Source organism: Eretmochelys imbricata, chromosome 5 (genome assembly GCF_965152235.1).
Source record: "Eretmochelys imbricata isolate rEreImb1 chromosome 5, rEreImb1.hap1, whole genome shotgun sequence".
NCBI classification, from domain to species: Eukaryota; Metazoa; Chordata; order Testudines; family Cheloniidae; genus Eretmochelys; species Eretmochelys imbricata.
In genome coordinates this window covers 34,832,788-34,851,492 of record NC_135576.1, presented here as the reverse complement: position 1 = coordinate 34,851,492, position 18,705 = coordinate 34,832,788, and the positions used below count along the sequence as shown (strand labels likewise).

General features: G+C 37.3%; 1 protein-coding gene across 3 annotated transcripts in view; it reads left to right on the top strand.

Annotated features, from left to right (window-relative positions):
• The window catches only part of DHX29 (DExH-box helicase 29), a 35,485-nt gene extending 19,415 nt beyond the window's left edge, over positions 1–16,070 (top strand). For 2 of the 3 annotated variants that reach the window (XM_077816846.1, XM_077816847.1), the window contains 13 exons: positions 1,597–1,741; positions 2,021–2,138; positions 2,782–2,866; positions 3,531–3,619; positions 5,097–5,225; positions 6,214–6,289; positions 7,145–7,369; positions 9,220–9,356; positions 10,041–10,134; positions 11,158–11,460; positions 13,416–13,547; positions 14,888–14,984; positions 15,728–16,070. In XM_077816846.1, coding sequence (XP_077672972.1) covers positions 1,597–1,741; positions 2,021–2,138; positions 2,782–2,866; positions 3,531–3,619; positions 5,097–5,225; positions 6,214–6,289; positions 7,145–7,369; positions 9,220–9,356; positions 10,041–10,134; positions 11,158–11,460; positions 13,416–13,547; positions 14,888–14,984; positions 15,728–15,783 — 1,686 coding nt within the window. In that variant the 3' untranslated portion in view covers positions 15,784–16,070. Of the gene's footprint in view, positions 1–1,596; positions 1,742–2,020; positions 2,139–2,781; positions 2,867–3,530; positions 3,620–5,096; positions 5,226–6,213; positions 6,290–7,144; positions 7,370–9,219; positions 9,357–10,040; positions 10,240–11,157; positions 11,461–13,415; positions 13,548–14,887; positions 14,985–15,727 lie in introns of those variants that run through there. The other variant, XR_013346125.1, reaches the window with a different exon arrangement.
• The last annotated feature ends 2,635 nt before the right edge of the window (positions 16,071–18,705 follow it).

The following is an 18,705-nucleotide window of genomic DNA, read 5'->3' as shown; positions in this document are numbered from 1 at the left end:
CTGCACCTTTTTCTATTCTAATATATCTCTTTTTGAGATGAGGTGTCCAGAACTGTGCACAGTATTCAAGGTTTGGGTATACCATGAATTTGTGGAAGTAGTAGTGTATTTTCTGTGTTTTTTCTTTTTGACAGCTGATCCATTTGCACAATGGTATCAAATCATTATCACAATTAATACAATACTAATTTAGCTATATACAATTATGATATTTCCAATGGTTATGAAACCATATATTCAGCAACTTACTGAGTCGTCAACTATGTGTGTTCTGGGGCTTCATCAACAATTATTTGTGGCTGCCCTGCTGTTACTACATTTTTAATTTTGATTCCCAGTTAAATTGTACCTTCAATATCTTGTGCACATTCCCAACTCTTGATACATTTAAGGAAAGACTGGGTAAGCTCTTGAATAGACTCAGGAACAATTCTGCTTAGTTATGAAGATAAACTAAGGAGAGGGGACAGAGGAAAAGTGATGTCCCTCTTCCAAGCTGCTTCCTGCCATTTGGGATGCCAAAATAAGACACTGCTTACAGTGGATTATCTAGATGTAAAAAATATTATATCACCTGTTCTGCTCCCCACTCCAAGGTTGGCTCTCCTTAACTGTGACTCGTATGTCTTGCAGGTCTCTGTGGAACTAGTTTCCCTTGATGGGGCTTAGATGCCCTTCTGGGCTTCACTCCTCCCCACTGGCTAGTTGGCTGTATATTGTATGAGAAAGGGAGGCGAATAAGTGGTAGCACTCTCCTGAGCACCACCCAGTCACTGTCCAAAATGAGACACTGCAGTAGGTAGGAAGATCTTCATATATTATGATTGTCCCTCTCCTTTCTGAATGCTTTGATTAGCAGTGAAATAGTTGACATTGGTGGCACTTAAATTATCATTCGACTTAAGAATTCTCACATTATTGAGATAGGTAGGGGCAGCTCACATTTCCAAACCCTATGTCAGGGCTTGTCTACACTTAAAAAGCTACAGCGGCTGTGGTGCTATAGTGCTACTACCTACACTGATGGGAGGGGTTCTCTGTTGATGTAGATAATCCATCTCCCCGAGAGGTGGTAGGTAAATTGATGGAAGAATTCTTCTGTCAACCTAGCACTGTTTACACTGGGACTTAAGTTGGCTTAACAACACCGCTCGGAGTGTGGCTTTTTCACACCCTGACTGACGTAGTTAAACCAATCTAATTTTCTAGTGTAGACCAGAGCTCAGACAAACATGACTGCCTCAGTTTACATTCAGTTCACATTTTAATGGCTTCTCTTGCAGCCATACGGGCTAGAGACTTGCTTGGTACTTTTTAAATTAAAGCACAAAGTCTGGCACACAGGATAACAGCCTCAAAAACAAAAAGTACCCACTTGCCAGGCCTTTGAGATGGTCCAGTGTGAGCAGCAGGGATGGACAAGATGTACCTAATGGAACTTTTTTTATTATTATAAAATGGACTATATGATGTCCATTTTGTACATATTTGCCTTACAAGACAAGTTAAAACACTTAAAGGGCATAAATGTCTACGTTCTCCTCTCTTGCCTTCCTCTTGCATAAAGTTAATGTTACCAAATTCTTTCCCTTTTAGGAATATGTCCCACTCCAGTCTGGATCAGGTGTTGATTTGGATCCTTACTATCAGACGTATAGCAATCGTACACAGCAAGCAATCTTCTACATGAATCCTTACAAGATCAACCTTGACCTTATCTTGGAATTGCTTGCCTTCTTAGGTACTTTATCGCTTCCTCAAACGTTTGTGGATTTTTAAAAATTCTTTCAATGATAACTTTCCTCAGATTTTGGGACTCCGCTTTCATGGATTTCTTATTGTTTACTAATGATGCTTGGTACTAGAAGGATATTTGATTTCATTCCTATTCATGATGCTTCCCAGAAAGGGCCCAGCTCAGGAATCCTAGAATAGTATCTCCTATTTCAAAGAGGGAAAGGTCGAATAGGATTTTTTTTTTTTTGCTTTTTAACCAGGTTTCTATATTATATCCCCACAGATAAAAGTCCACAGTTCAGAAATACAGATGGTGCTGTATTGATCTTTTTACCAGGGCTTGCTCACATCCAGCAGTTATATGATCTCATTTCATCTGACCGAAGGTTTACAAGGGACAGGTAATGAAACCATTCTCATTTGAGAAATGTGTAGTGTTCTCATCTTAGTTTTTAAGACTGGCTTTTTTTTTTTTTTTTTTTTTTTTTTTTACAGGAAAAGAGAATTGTAGTTAGTACATAACTTACTTTTTTGCTCACAATACATTTTCTCAATCCATCTCCATTTTTTTTTCTATTTCTCTTTCAAATCTGAGCATAAGTGGTAAATATTTAGATCCTTCTGCAATCAAAAGTTCCTTATTTTTCCTCCAAATGAACTTATTTGCTTTAACAGTGAAGAGCTTCTGGATATTTTAATTCTGAAATAAAAACTGACACTTTCTTCCTTTTTGCTACAGCTGTCAAAATACTGTCACTATAGTTTAGAGTCAATATAAAATTGCATAACAATGGTAGAAACTCTTTTTTCGCCCATCTCCACCAAACTGGAGAATGACCATATCAAGTATTATCATTCATACGTTTTTCCTTTCATATTTTACTGGCATTTATTTTTAGTATTATGTAAATAGTAATACAAAGTCTTACTATTATTTATGTATATTCTCTTTCCTTCCTCCAACCCACCAGCATTACCTCAGGCTTATTTAAACATTTGTTGAAAGTTGTAACTTAATTGTTGAATAATGTCTCCTTCTTTCAGGTATAGGTTAATAGCTCTGCATTCTATTCTTTCAACTCAAGATCAAGCAGCTGCATTTACATTGCCCCCTTCTGGAGTTAGAAAGGTATGGTATGTTTAAACATGTAAAAGTCACTATTGTAATATAAATCATCTTCTTGCTCCCTCTACTTTATGTACTCTTTGTAAGTTTTTTTATTAGAGAATTCGTATACACAAAGTTTATAAAACTGTGAGTTGTCTGAAATTCTCTTGCTGAAAGCAGAGCATTGTACTCTATTAACAAGGTGTTCAGGGCCAGATACGAGTTAACTTCAAAAGATTGTCAAGTCATCATACTAAATCTTTTATATACAACAGAAAAACATTTAGATTTTAGTAATTTTTGTTTTACTGTAACTTTCTGTTGTATAAAAAATGGATCCCTGTCACTTTCTAAAAAAAATCTTTTTTAGGAATCTTTTCTCGAAGTATTTTGTACACCTTTATACACTCAAGCTTGTGAAAGACTATTTGACTTAATGACAAATTGTTCAGTGGAAAGTCAAGCAACCTTTGCAAGTGCAAGCAGCAGTTTAAACCAATTATACAATGAAAAACTAGTACAAAAACATGTAAAGATCCCCTTTATCTCTTTAGTCTTCCCAGACATTTCTGTAGGGATCACTTTTTATCAAGTTCTCTCCAAATCTGAGTTTAAAGGAATTAAACTTATAGAAGGACTATTTCCTTAATTCATTTATCTGAAGGTATGGCTATTTCCTTTGCAGATTGTTTTGGCAACCAATATAGCTGAGACGGGTATTACGATACCAGATGTTGTCTTTGTAATTGACACTGGGAGAACAAAAGAAAACAGGTAAGGGTTGATCTTCCTAAGTCTTTGTGTTGTGTACATTTTTGGAAATAGATTCCATAGGGGTTTTCCACTAGGTTTGTACCTCTTCAGATCTAGGTTTAAATTCAGGCTTTGATCAAAAAAGTAAGTTGAGTGGTCTGATGATAACGGCCTTATGTCCAAATCATAAAACCATCCTACAGCTTGGTACAAGTCTGCTGATTTTCAAATAGTGGTGTTGTCACAGATCCACGTGATCAGTGCTGTGCTCCTAGCTTTGGAACCCTCTCTTGGAGAGGATCCCTTTGGTGTGCCAGACCCCTAAGAGGTCACACTCTTCCTTCGGGGTAGGCCAACATTGTCACCTCTTGAGACTGAACCTTTGGGCTTTAATCCTCCTGCTTCTCACCATGAGTTCTGTTCAGAGAGTCCAACTGAGCCAGACTCCTGATAGAGAGTTGTACACTCTTCAGGGATTAATGCACCTCACCAAATATTACAGTAACACTCAAACAGCTTTTCAAAATGGTAGGGTTTATTAGTCAACTGGAACACAGCTTAAGGATGTTCTTAGGTATGGCTATTTCATTTGCAGATTGAACATAGAGAAATGAAGGTTAAAGCATAGTCTGTTCTGATTAGCCCAGAGCCCCAGTCAAGATGTAGTGAAACTCCATTTTCAGGCTCTGTCTCTTTCTCTGTCTGACCTCCTTAATCGGCTCCTAGGGGAGAGAGCTCACAAGCTTCTGCCAGAGCTCACACTTATCCCCCCACCTCATACCGATCAATCTTTTTTTCTGGAGATGGAAACGAAGCAAAGTTCCCCTGCTAAGGGGCAGGGAAATCGGTGAATCACTGGAGCTTGCATTATGTCTTTGGCCCCCTCATTTACCTAAGACAGTTTCAACCAGTTCCTGAAGAATTCTTCATTCCACCAAGACAGGGAGGTGACACCCACCTATGTATCTTAGTTTGTCCTAAGAGCAAACTTAGTCCCTTTTTCACCCCCACTTGGTAACAATGTATCAAATAGGGAAACTGAGGCACACATAGGATTCATAAAAATATTACAAAAATTCCCACTTTGTCACAGTTATGAACAGGGAGAGGAATTATTTAGAGATGATGGAATGCACAACCAGAAGTAATGGGATGAAATTTTAGGTAGATCACCTTTTCCATAACTTCCTGACACTGAGATGTTGGCTTTGGTCTACCTCAAATGTACAAAGTACTAGAAAAAGTGTGGTTAAACAATTCAGCATTGGCAGGAAGATGGACTAGATGAACTAATACAATAGGTCTCTTTCACCTCTATCATCTACATTTGATTAATGACCTAATCAATCATATGTAAGGCTTACAAAATAAGGCTTTCAAAACTAAGTTTTATAACTTTTTACAATGAGTGATTTTATTTTTAAAAATCAATTTTAAATTGAGAATTTGAATCTGACAGTAGTCCTTATCTACACATTCTGTGCAAATGCTTTTTCAGGTACCATGAAAGCAGCCAAATGAGTTCTTTGGAAGAGACCTTTGTCAGTAAAGCAAGTGCTTTGCAGCGTCAAGGGAGAGCTGGACGTGTCAGGGATGGATTCTGCTTCCGAATGTACACAAGAGACAGGTATGTTAGCTTTAATGAGCAAGATTTTGTAAGTCAGACAACTGTTACAGTATTAATTGCAAAAGCCTGTGTTAAAATGCAGTGTAGTGGTTACAAATTAAACTGAAGTGAGGAAATACAAAAGTTCAGGTTCTCACAAAAGTATGTACTTGATGTGTGTAATATAGATGACTTTGTGCTGTGTAATCCTTAACTTTTGCAGTTCCTGGCCTTTTTTTCAAATTGAATTTATAGCCTTAATGTTTCTTTAACAGAGGTGACTCAAATTTTTCATTTCCTGTTTAAAAAAAAAAAAAAAAAATTGTCGGGGGGAAAGAATCATAACTGAAGCATTATTAAATTGTAAAATTCTGTTTTAAACATCACCATAAATTTGCCCCAGTGTCCAATATAAACAGATCCTAGCTCTGGAATCTTGAGGTTTAACTCCTTATCTTCCAAATCCATAGATTTAAAGTGGGCTATCTATGGATGCGGGGCAGGGGAACTACCTATGACGTTATACTGCTCCACAGTATGGAGAGCAACAACGTAACTAAAAACCTAGAACTCCTTTTTTTTATTACATCTGATTGAAAATGATTTGGCCCTTAACTATGTTTCAGTTAAAAATATATATATATATAAAATAACCTTTATTTTGAGGGTTTAGCCACATGTAAAGTTTGAAGTTCCACTTATTTGAATTAACCATGAGCAAAAACAAATTAGAAATTATTTCAAAATAGTGTCCCATTGTCCATCACTATCCTTCACCTTCACCCTGCTCTCCCGTGACGTGTGCACATGCTTAGCTCACAAAGGGGAAATATAGTCTTCTCACTCTTTACTTTAAAACCCATGCATGTACCCCCAGAAAGAATGTCTATCTGAAAAACAAGCAAATGAAAACAGGGGATTGTAATTTAAGATGACTTGAAACCTTAAGTCAAGGCTTGTTACACTGAAATTTGTAATACTGTGTGTCTTTATTATTGTGGTGTTGCAGGTTTGAAAGTTTCATGGAATATTCCGTTCCAGAAATACTGCGTGTGCCTTTAGAAGAGTTATGCCTTCATATTATGGTATAGTCTTGTTTCTTGAATTTCTCTTACCTTTGTTCCTTTAGAATCAGCCAGAAAGGTGTGTGTCCTGCTCTAGTGCTACTATTTGGATTGCTTGAGTCTGTGGAGATGTCTGTTTCCTCTGTTAGTGGAAAATCCACTATATATATTCACTTTAAAAAATACAGAGCATGTTGCTGAGGGGAGGGCGAGGGTGTACACTCATCTATTAGTATATAATACCATCTAATCTGAAGAATGGAATTGTTGTTCGCATTTCTTCCAAACATCAGTCTGAAGGAAATGTTTTATGAAGAAAAATCCCTGTTAAAAGGCCAAATCCCAGTCCCTGTCCATATTACCAAGTATATGGACTGTGCATAAGGGAACTAAGCAAAGGGATGGAATCCTTCTTTCCCAACCAAGGAAAGTGGGGTGCAAGGCATGTGCATACCTTCTACATATAAATTTGGGCTAATAGATTCATGAAGTTCCAGACTACCGGCCATGCCAATGCATCACCACTACTGTAGCGCTGCAATAAAAGGCCAGATTGAAGCTGTGCGTGATGGGTGCATAATCCCTTGTTCACTTTCTCTGCACTCTGGCCCTCCCTCTACAGTGGAGCCATCCTAATGTCACTGTGTTGGCCTGCTGCAGTCGTGCATCAGGGAAGACTTGGCACATATATGAGGAAGATGAATGAGTGGGGTGGGGGAAGAGGAGGATGATTGATCTCAGAATGACTGAATAGGCAACATGTCTTCTAGATATCTTTGCAGCCTATCGTTTTTAAAATATCTGTTTTTGTTGTTATCTTTTGGTTAATATTTTCTAGATAGTTTAAATTGAATTGTCTATCCATTTAATCCACAGAAATGCAATCTTGGTTCTCCTGAGGATTTCCTCTCCAGAGCATTAGACCCTCCACAGCCCCAAGTAATCAGCAATGCAATGAACCTGCTACGGAAAATTGGGGCTTGTGAATTAAGTGAGCCCAAACTGACTCCATTGGGCCAGCACCTTGCAGCATTACCTGTCAACGTAAAAATTGGCAAAATGCTTATATTTGGTGCTATATTTGGTTGCTTGGATCCTGTGGTAAGTTGACAGGTATTGCAGTTTTCATCTAGATGGTTATGATAAAAACAATGCTAAAAACCTTGAGAGTGAATTTTTATGGGTGAATTTCTGTGAAATTTTCTTTCTTACAAAAACTCTTGGAATAAAATATAGGAAATAGGGACACAACACATTGAAAAAAATATATATCACTTAGATGCAATTTTTGGTTAGTGCTCTTGTTTCTATGCTTATTTTTAAGAAAGCTGACTGGTATTTTTATTTATCAATACTCTCCCTCACCTCCTGTCCCCATGCACACAAAAGAAAGTGGCCAGACTCAGTGCTCTAGTCACTCTTCCAATTCTATCTATTAGTGAGCCTATGAAGTGCAGTGTTAACATAAACTATCTTCTTCACGATTTTAAAGGGACAATGACAATTGAAGTCACATCTGTCTGAAACTTTGACCTACTGTTGTTACAAGCAGTACTTAAGATAGTTAGTTAGTTATTTTTCAGTTTGTTTTACTTTGAACATTTGGCAGCACTTGTGCGTACTCCATTTTCAGTCTCTCCTGTTTGTTTTGTTTCACAGAGCAACAGGGGAGAGAAAATACTTTCAAAATCTTAAACACCTTATGATTTTTGTTGCATTCAGGTGCTAATGTGGGACATGAAACTACTTTTTAATTCATTTTTTCAAATTGACAGACTTCAGATTAGTGTCCTCTTTAAATTATTTAAAAACAAACAGTTCAAGGTAGTGTCAATCTGCAGCACACATTCTTCCCTTCTAAAGCAAACTCATTTCACCCATTTTCACTATATCCAATTAGTGCTGGAAACTGCCCCCCCCCCGTCCCCCCCAGCAAATATAGCAATAGCTCAAATGCAATTTAGATCCTTTGCACCATATACAACTTAATCTGATTCCCCTGTGTAAAACAGAATCCCACTAGTTGCCAAAAAAATAGCAAAAACCAACAAATGGTTGTGTATAGGTTTTGTGTTTAGGGAAACTTTTATAGAAATGAAATACTCAGGATGCAACTATTCAATATTTATTTCACTATAAGAGCCTGTAGTTCCCATCAAAGACCTAGGAGTGAATCTAGCTAATTTTGCAATCCATTTATCAAAATGCCTCTCTTCACTACTAAAATAGTACTTCAATAATTTTCAAGTATCATCACTCTGGTATCACTGTACTTGATATAGAAACAGTGTGAGAGGAACATCACTATTACAAAATTCTACTAAATCAAGGAACTACCATGAAGTGCGGATCTGAGACAAAGATTTGCACTTTATTCTACTATTACACCTAATCAGGTCTTGTTACATGACTCAGTTCAGCCTTAAAATTATCATTATACAATAGACTGTCTTTACACTTTTCACATAATCCTAGTTGACTGTACATAGTAAGAGGAAGTGTGGTCCCTTGGTTAAAAAAGGGAATTAGGAGTTCAGATTCTATGGTTCTAGTCCCATTTGTACCACTGAGTTGGTTTGATCTGGGGCAGGTCACTTATTTTCTGTGTCCTTCATTTTACCTATCTATGAAAAGGTATAAAAATACTTACCTGCCACACACACAAGTGTTGAGATTTGATAAACTAGGAAAGTACTTTTTAAAATATTTCAAGGTGCTATGTAAGTACAATGTCTTCAGTGAATCTGACACTGTAACATACTATATAAAATGCAATCACTCTATCCTTGTGACTTAGTGTGAAGCAAGACAAGGAATATGATAAGTCTTGTTGAAACAGGAAATCTAGATTGATTTTTAGTGTGGTAAAAGCCTGAAGCCTAATAATAATTTAAATTTTATTTATATGATGTTTATACTTTAACTTCTTAATATGTTGCTATTGATTACAGGCAACTTTAGCTGCTGTAATGACAGAAAAATCCCCTTTTACTACACCAATTGGTAGAAAAGATGAAGCAGATCTTGCAAAATCTTCCCTGGCACTGGCAAACTCAGATCATCTGACAATTTACAGTGCATATCTAGGGTAAATAATCTTTTCTAAAATATTAAAACTTAAAGCAAATAGAACCTTTTGATTGACTGTCAGTAATGTTGTATCCTTTAAATATTGCTATTAAATACATGATCCTAAATGGTTTTGTAAATTTCCTTTTATAATAGCAGAAATGTGTGATAAGTACTATGCTACTTGAGCATTAATAAATGGCCTAGCTGGTTAGTCACTTGGCCTTCTAACACCACTTATGGCAAGCAATGCAGAAGCATACTGCTTGTGGTGTCCTGATGCTTCCGGTATTTCTGTAGCTGTTTTGTAGTGAGCTACACTTTAAAACAAACGCCCAAAAAAACCCCAACAACTACCCATTAAAGTTACATTCTTCATGACTTTCAGCCAGGAACATTGCTATTCTGTCTGCAACTGTCCGAACATACAATCATCTGCCAGTTTATAGAAGAAACACTGTTGTTTATTCATGGGCATGTAATTTTACATGCTGTGAAATGCTTGTCCTCTCCTGATCTCTGGTAGACATACATTGTTGATCCGGATGATACCAGTTAGTGTTTTATTATTAAGTCATTGGAGGATCCTTTGTAAGAGCCATTATCACTTTTTTTACGTATTTGAATTTGGATTCCTCCTCTCTTTGTGATAGCCATCAGTGTTACTTTTGTAATTGTAGTAAACCAAGATTTTTTTGTCTAGGTGGAAAAAGGCTCGTCAAGAAGGAGGGTATCGCACTGAAATGGCTTACTGCAGAAGGAATTTTCTTAACAGAACCTCGCTGTTAACTCTGGAGGTATATCAAGATACAAGCCTTGTGATTCTGCCCGGGAAGGATGACTGTTAATTTCCCTCAGAAAATTCAGCATATAACTTTAAAGCAGTGATATACAGTACTCATGTTAGTATACAGACAAGATAACAAATATGGGCAAATAGAATTTTGAGAGTGGGTGGATAGCTTAGATACTTATTGAGACTGGCTAAATCTGTCCTTTACACTTTTTGAGGTGCAAGCCCCATTGATATATATCTTTTGTATAGAGTTGCTCTGACGAAGTTCATACTACAGCACCTTACACAAAATAAAACTTGTAAGGTAAAATATTACTTAACAAGGGTAAATAAAATAACACATGGTTAGACTGTATCATTCCTTATATTTACTAAGTACTTGTATTTCACTGTCAAGCTTGGAAGATGATAGGTATTAGAATAGATTACCAAGAGAGGTTGTGGAATCCCCATCATTGGTGGTTTTTAAAAACTGGTTAGACCAACACCTGTCTGGGATAGTCTAGGTATATATGGTCCTGCTTCAGCATGCGGGGCTGGACTAGATGACTTCTCAAGGTCCGTTCCAGCCCTGAATTTCTATGATTCTGTGATGCCAAATCCTGACTTTTCTAAATGCATTTTTGCCTCCAAAATTAAGGCTCCAATAGTCCTTTCCAGGCCTGATCCTCAGGAAATAGGAGAAGGGTGCGTAACATAAAGGTGTGCATTTTTTGCTGTCAATTTGTCTTCTAAATAGCTGGGAGAACAGAGACATACTTGCATCACTTTCAGCCCCACGTTCTCAGTGTCTGAATCTTACAATCCTGATTTTGTTTTGGTTACTCATCCAAGCAGCCAGGATTCCAAGGCCTCTGCAGATATGACTAATTTTTTCTAGATAAGTCTCAGAGTCTCTTCACTGTTAGTTGGGAATATTGGGGAGGAGTCTGAGTGTGCTAGTGGCTTGATAGTGTCCCTTTTTATAATCAGTATTTTACTATTAAGTTATTAATGTACCTGTTTTGATCAAAACTAATTTCAGGATGTGAAACAAGAACTGATAAAGGTGGTCAGGGCAGCAGGATTTGCAGCACCTGCAACTCATCATAGGTGGGAAGGAAATGGAACCACACAATCCCTTTCTCTTCAGGAAATAGCCCTTCTTAAAGCAGTGCTGACTGCTGGGCTATATGACAACTTGGGGAAGATAATGTATACGAAATCTGTAGATATCACAGAGAAATTGGCATGCATGGTGGAAACTGCTCAAGGTAAAGCACAAGTGCATCCCTCCTCTGTAAACAGAGATTTGCAGACATACGGATGGCTGCTCTACCAAGAGAAGGTAAGGATCTTGTATTTATATCTTATTAATTAGAGGCAATTATGTGACAATCTTGAAAGCAGTTGCACATTGGTGTAAACGCCATTAGACCAGGACTTATCAATTTGCAAACACCTTACATGCCTGTAGTGCTATATAAATGGAACATAATGTGAAATATACTTGGATCTCCAGTTCATCTTAAGAGCCATCAATGCCTTGTCCCTGAAATCCGTGTGCTTTAAAAAAAGCACCAGGTCCTAAATAAGGCACACACAAATGTGGCTAGAAATGTAGGCCAATAAATCTAATATTGACTAAACTGACAAGCTTACAAATGAAAATACCCTACTCTTTATCAGTCAACTTTTCACAAAGCGTTAATGTATTGTGTATAGTACTGTTTATTTAAAAAAAAAATTGATCACTTTTCTGTTTGGTGACATAGTTAGAAGTGTCAAAAATATGTAGTCAAAGAAACACAATCGTACTTTGACCTGTACTATGCTATCTGTCCCTACTCACCTCTAAGTCCTTAAAACATGCTTCAGCAGGGCCTTTTTAAACCCTTGCATGCCCTCTCTCGGTCCTGAAGAAATACTAACTAACTAGCTTAAGTTTAAACATATTCACAAAAATTGTGAAATCCAAGACATGCTGAACTTCACAACTGAGCTGCATTTTGTCGCTCACCTTTTCCCGCCTACTTCCACACGCTTATCTGTGTGGTGTCTCTTTGGTGAAGATGTATGTTTCATCTCAGTGTAAAAAAATTATACAGCAATTCTTTTCAAGTGTTTGTTGTCGTACCAATGGACATTTTATTGTAAGGCAGTATTAAGCTACCTATTGATATTTAATGCAGTACGTACACACAGCTCTTTCCAAATAGAGCAGACAACATTCCCTGCCCCAGGAGCTTGCAGTATAAAGCAAGATGTAGGACAACAGCTAAAGTTAGAAAGGGAATTGACAGACTGCTGAGAACAAGTTAGGAATAGTTACTGAAAGTAATAGATTTCAGGAAAAGGGGGAAAAATACTTTAAGAAATGTAAGATTTGCCAAGCCTAAGAGCACAGGTGAAGAGAAGAGACAAAAGGAGCAAATCTCAGGGAGGGGGGTTGGCCCAGGCATGTCAGTGGGAATGGGATTATCAAGGAAAGAAACCTTGTTCAGTACATGTTGTTTGATAAATTTTATGCAAACAAAATACTGTTATCAGTGTTAATACATTTCAGACCTATTAATGTATGTATAGTCCCCTCAGTTGCTCAGAGAGTAAAACCATCTATATTATGACTGCTTTTATAAAAACATTCTAAAAGAAACTTTATTTTTGATGTGTATATTTTGAGACTTTCGGTATAAAACCCCTTGTTGCATTAAATCTAATAGGGGTTTTTTGCATTGAAAACGTTCACTGGATCAGGAAACAATTTCTGGCAAGCAATATTGATCCTGGCTTGCCTGAAAAAAACAGTAGTGCCGTGCATATAGACTGCATGCATCTCTAAGTATATATGGATTAAACTAATTTTCTGACTGTACCCGCTTAAATTTTCAAATTCCAATAAATGTTATTTCCCTTTCAACACTGCACATTCAGCTGTATATTCATAGCCTTTGTACAGTCTGCTGTAGGCTACCATTATCTTTTGTTTATAATCTTAACTACATAATTGTAGTCTTCCTATTCGTCCAGTGCTCTTTAAATTTCACCTCTGAAGGATCACGAAAGGAAAATTTCTCCCAGTGGCATAAGCCTTTTTCCCTTCCTTAAAGACTAACAGATATCACACAAAGTATAGGGCAAATAATTGGGCATAGCCTACATTCTTTCACTGTTTACTAACATAAGTAGCATATGTAATGATGTCTCAGAGGGGAAAAAATTGACAACTTGCTTCATGAAAGTAGCATTCCAGTTCGATGTTGTAGTTTTTAAATGCTTTTGTTCGTTTGTGTTTATATGCAGATAAGATATGCCAAGGTGTACTTGAGAGAGACTACTTTAATTTCCCCCTTTCCAGTTTTACTTTTTGGTGGAGACATAGAAGTTCAGCACCGTGAACGCCTCCTGTCTGTTGATGGCTGGATCCATTTTCAGGTACATGTATGTTCTGGTTATTTCTTGTGCCTTTAAATGGCTGTGCATTTTGTACCTGAAACATATTGTTGAAGTGTGAGTTTAAGATAGTTAAGCGAAATAATGGGAATTTTGTTACATATGTAATAAGGTCATTTGCTTCCAAGAAATAGCAAAAGTAATTTAATAGTAATTGCATGCTATTTTTAAAAAAGAATGTTTGCCTTTGTTCATGAAGAAAGATTGAGGTATTATGAGAATAGATACTATTGGAAACACACACATTTACCTGATTTGGGGGAAGAGGAAATACTTGCTTTCAGTAAGTGTCATAACTGAAAATGTATTAAATTGGAACATTTTGAAGCCATAGGTCCCAGTCCTGTAAATGTGTAGGCACCTGCTTAACTTTAAACCCTTGAGTAATCTCATTGATCTACATCTCAGATGAGATTAGTCTTGCAAGTGAAAGCTGTGAGAAACATCTAAGATTTAAAATAAACACTCTTGTGCTCTCTTTCGAAACAGAAGACATTCTACACACATTTTCTGAATGCATTTAATCTGAGGCTGAAAGTGAAAACTGGCCACCTGAAGAAATATGAGAGTTGTGCACCTGCTGTCAAACTGGTTACATTTTTTTCTTCTAGCTCTGTTCATTTGCACCTCATGCTACACCCTAGGAAGAGTGCATGTTGCTAATTTTATGTAAGCATTCCCTGAAACTCAGAATGAGATACAAATGTTGTGACAAGGAAACACCAGTTAATGACTGCATGCACTTGTTATTCAACACACACAGAATTTTTAAGATCGGTCTTTCTTTGAGGGAAGGACAGGTAACACAGCCAGAAAGCTGTGTGACTGAAATGAGAGAGAATCATATGTTCTTATTAACCAATTCAATTTGAGATCCACATTTTTCCTGGGCAAATCTACATAAGTTTTTTTTAAAGCCTGCAGGCAGGTGATAGTTTGAGTACAGGGGGTATCAGATATCTACCATGTCTGTTATGTCTGTAATTTTTTTTCCTCACTCCCCCTGCCCACTCTGTATATTTATAATGTTGGTCTGTAATGTACAGGCAGTGATATTAAATCCCTGGTCAGCACTTTGAGTTACTTTAGGCCTTGCTCCTAATGAAGTGAGTGGGACTGCTCATGTGCTTAACTTAAATACATGCTTAGTCCCACTGACCTCATTAGGAATACACAAAAATTAAGCACGTGCATAATTGTTTGCAGGATTGGGTCCTTAGCCTCTTGTGTGATGGCTAAGCTTTAATCTTGGGTTTCCTCAATAAGAAACTGCTTTGAGAAAAATGCAAATATATTAATCTTCTCTTATCTTCTTTCTACAGGCCCCTGTAAAGATTGCAGTAATTTTCAAACAACTGAGGGTTCTCATTGAGTCTGTTTTAAAGAAAAAACTTGAAAATCCTAAAATGTCACTTGAAGGTAATTGTATTGCTATACTATCAACATAAAAAAGTGAGATAAATATACATTGTGTATGTACAACATGTGTATAGTTCTTTAAACAAATATACTAATACACTTCATCCTTGCTCAAGAGACCACATTGTAGCCATGGTGTGCCTAATTCAACTCTCATAAGAAACAGAAACCCAAAAGGTCATTACTGAACCTAGGTCTCCTTCACAGCATCACCCCAAAAATATGGGGCTATATGTAATTGTCTCTTTAAAGATGTCTCTGACATAGACTGACTCTCTACAATGATAATGTTAATGGTAGCAGTAATAGAGGTTAGTTTCCATTTGTCAGGGTGTTCTCATGGGCATGGATGAATTCTAACAAACAGCTGTGGCCCAGCTATGGGGGTAGGGAGTAAGACAATGTGCAATGGACTGATAAACTTATAGGTAAATAGTGTGGGAGGGACTACATGACAACCCCAGAATAATAAGGGATAAGTGGGCATAATCCATGCGTCTAAAGCTTCAGAGAAATGTCAAGAAATTTAAAATCCCAACTGGAGTGAAATGTATCTGTGAAAGTCTTGGTCTCTTCTCTTTCTCCAGCTCTCTCAGGGAATGCACTGTTGCCTCACTATTGAGTCTGACACAGCCTAGCTAATTAAAGCTTTCTGTGTTAAATTGCTGAGAGTTACATACCCATCTCTCTCCTTTTGTTAAATTTAGGGTTTTTCCCACTAACTTCTGTTTTTTTCTCCCTAGATGACAAGATTTTACACATCATCAAAGAACTGATAAAAACAGAGAATGCCAGCTGAAACTGGAGCTCAGTAACAAGCTATAAAGCTTCAATAGTGGCAGGAAAACAATTATGCTTAAAAAAGACTTCAGCTAAAGTATTTCAATGTTTAAAATGTGGTTGATACCAGCCATAACTTGGGAATGCTGCATGAACTTGACATAGAAGTAATTTTGTAGGTCATTTTTAATTATGATCATAAATGTATTATGTTTACAATAAATTTTGGTGCCATTTGTTTGAATGTATAAATGATGGTAGTAATTCAGACCTTTTCAACATAAAAGTGAACATGACTAAATCAAATTTGCTTTGTTTCAGTTTAAGGTATTTATTAGTAATGTACGAGAAATTCATGATCAGGTTCTGAATCTGTATGGAATAGCTTTTAACTGCTATACAAAATAGCTTGTCCTGTTTAGATATGTAAAAACTGAAAACAAAACAGATTTTTGTGCATTTGCCAAAACATTACTTCACTGCTTTGTACCTTAAGCTGTAGACTTTTATTCCATAGCAGATTTAAGCATTACATTTTAAGAACATTGTCGTTTTTCTATATGATTCACTCTGATGAGATGAAAACCTGGGAACACAAACTGCAGATCAGCAGTCTTCAGCTTGGGAATTTCATTGGGATTTCAAAATCCCTTCTCCTATTAACCTAACTAACACTGTTGGGCCTGAATACAGTATTTACAGACTGAAGACTAATGCTGAAGTTTTCTTCATTTAATAAATAATTATTCCTATTTCCAGGGGGTTAATAGTATTTTTTTCCACCTGAGAAAGACAGGGCAAGGAGGAAAACCCAACGTGCTCTTGAACGATCACACTATACAAAATAGACCAGAATATGTTGAACCATCTAACAGACATTCATTGGCAGTAACAGTACAAATTTGCAAAGCCATGCTATAAGAAAAAAATGCAGCAGTTAAAGACCACTAAAAGAGGCAAGATGATCAGCCAAGTGTGACTTAGTAAGAATTCTATAAAAGTAGCCAAATTCTCCACCCAGCTACACTTCCCTAGGTTGTGAAAAGGTTACTGGTGTTCTGAGCTTCTAGGGAAGTTGGCCAGTGCTTTTTTTTTTTTTTCTTTCACCACTATAAAGTGTACTGAGTTGCCTTTTATAAAAAGCAATGGCTTATTCAATGTCCTACAATGAAAATATCACTTCTAACCCTTTAATTTGGAGCCAGAATCATTTTTTTGTTTTCTAGGTGTATTCATGCTTTTATCGTCAGAGGGGTTTTTCAAACCTATATGCAGATCACTTTTTGTGCATGACACCACCTTTAAATAAAAATATTAAATGTGCAATCCTACTGATCAAAGTTCAAGACGATAAACCATTCAGCTTAATAGTTCCTATTGATTGCTTTAGTAGGTCTTACCTTTTACATCTTTTTCCTGTTGAAATGCAAATAAGAAATTTATTTCAGTAGTCTGATTACAGAAAAGATGTCTTTTCTCTCACCTGTCTATAATGTGGCATGTTAAATGTAAATCAGTCTTATTTCTGAAGAATAAAAGTTTGCCATTTATATCTGCAAATATTGGTGGGATTAAAAATTCCACAGCAGTGAGTGGACAAGGTCCTCATCCATTGGTATGTTTGAGAGACAAGGGGGGTGAGGTAATATCTTTCATTGGACCAACTTATGTTGGTGATTGACCAGCTTTAGAGCTTACATAGAGCTTTTCTCCACCTGTATAAGCTCTAAAGTTTGTGTGTGGCAACAGACTTTGATAAAATACATTACCTCATCCACTTTGTTTCTCTGACATCCTGGGAGGAACACTGCACCAACAATACTATATATAAAACGTGTTGTCCTATTTAACCAAAGGTGCCATCTTTGTATTTTTTTTTCAATGGGGGCTACTGAAATTCCTAATAAGGAATCTTACCCATGAAAGCTATTGGAAAATATCTACTAAAGAAGAGGTCAACCGGCTACATGGAAGAGCATAGGTACAGAAACTACAAATGATTATAGCCGCCTTCAGCTTCTATAATGCACTTTTCAGAGTAACAGCCCTGTTAGTCTGTATTCACAAAAAGAAAAGGAGTATTTGTGGCACCTTAGAGACTAACCAGTTTATTTGAACATAAGCATTCGGGAGCTACAGCTCATTTCACTCAGTTCTGATCCTTGCTTCTTGTGTAAAGAAACAGCCTTTGTGTGATCTTTTGATAAACATTCTAGTTCAGCCCTTCGGCAGCAACTTTGATCTAGGTAAAGCATTTAGCAGACATAAACTACGTATAACAGATTGTGATCTCAAACAGAAGTCTCTGTGCAGCTCTTTGGAGAATGTATTTTATTGTAAAGGTAGTGCTGTGCTTTGTTCTCCAGGAGAATCACTGGCCTCATGGCTCAACGTGGAGGGCCGGCCTACCTCCTCCTGCTCCTCTCCTCCCTGCTTCTGCGCTCATTCGTTGGAGTTATTCATTCACTCCCTGGGGAGCCCTCCTTTTACGCGCCTTTCCAGGCCCACAGCAGGCGTGCTCGAATCCCATCATCCGGGTACCACTGATAGAGCAGCTGCTTGGCACACAAGCCTTAGGCGTGGCTCTCGTTTCAATTGGTCCCTAAAGAAAGACGCTGCCGTTTCCCTGCTCTGCCCATGACTCTAATTTGGGAATAACGCGATCCAGCCGGTGTCAGTAAAAAGTAACACCGGTGATATGGAAGATTTTTTTCGGAGATTCGTGTGTCCTGGATAGTGCTTCTGTATGGTCTGCAATACGAAGTAACTGAAATATATGAGATCCCCTCGTGCAAATTGGCAACAGGCGAACCTGAAAAACTGCCGGACAGAAAGGTGGAAGGCAGAAGACATTTGCCTTAAATCTCTATCTAAAGTAACGCCCTCACATAATTCCACCACTTCCATTCCCCAGTGTTACAGCATTTAAATGGTTCTCTGG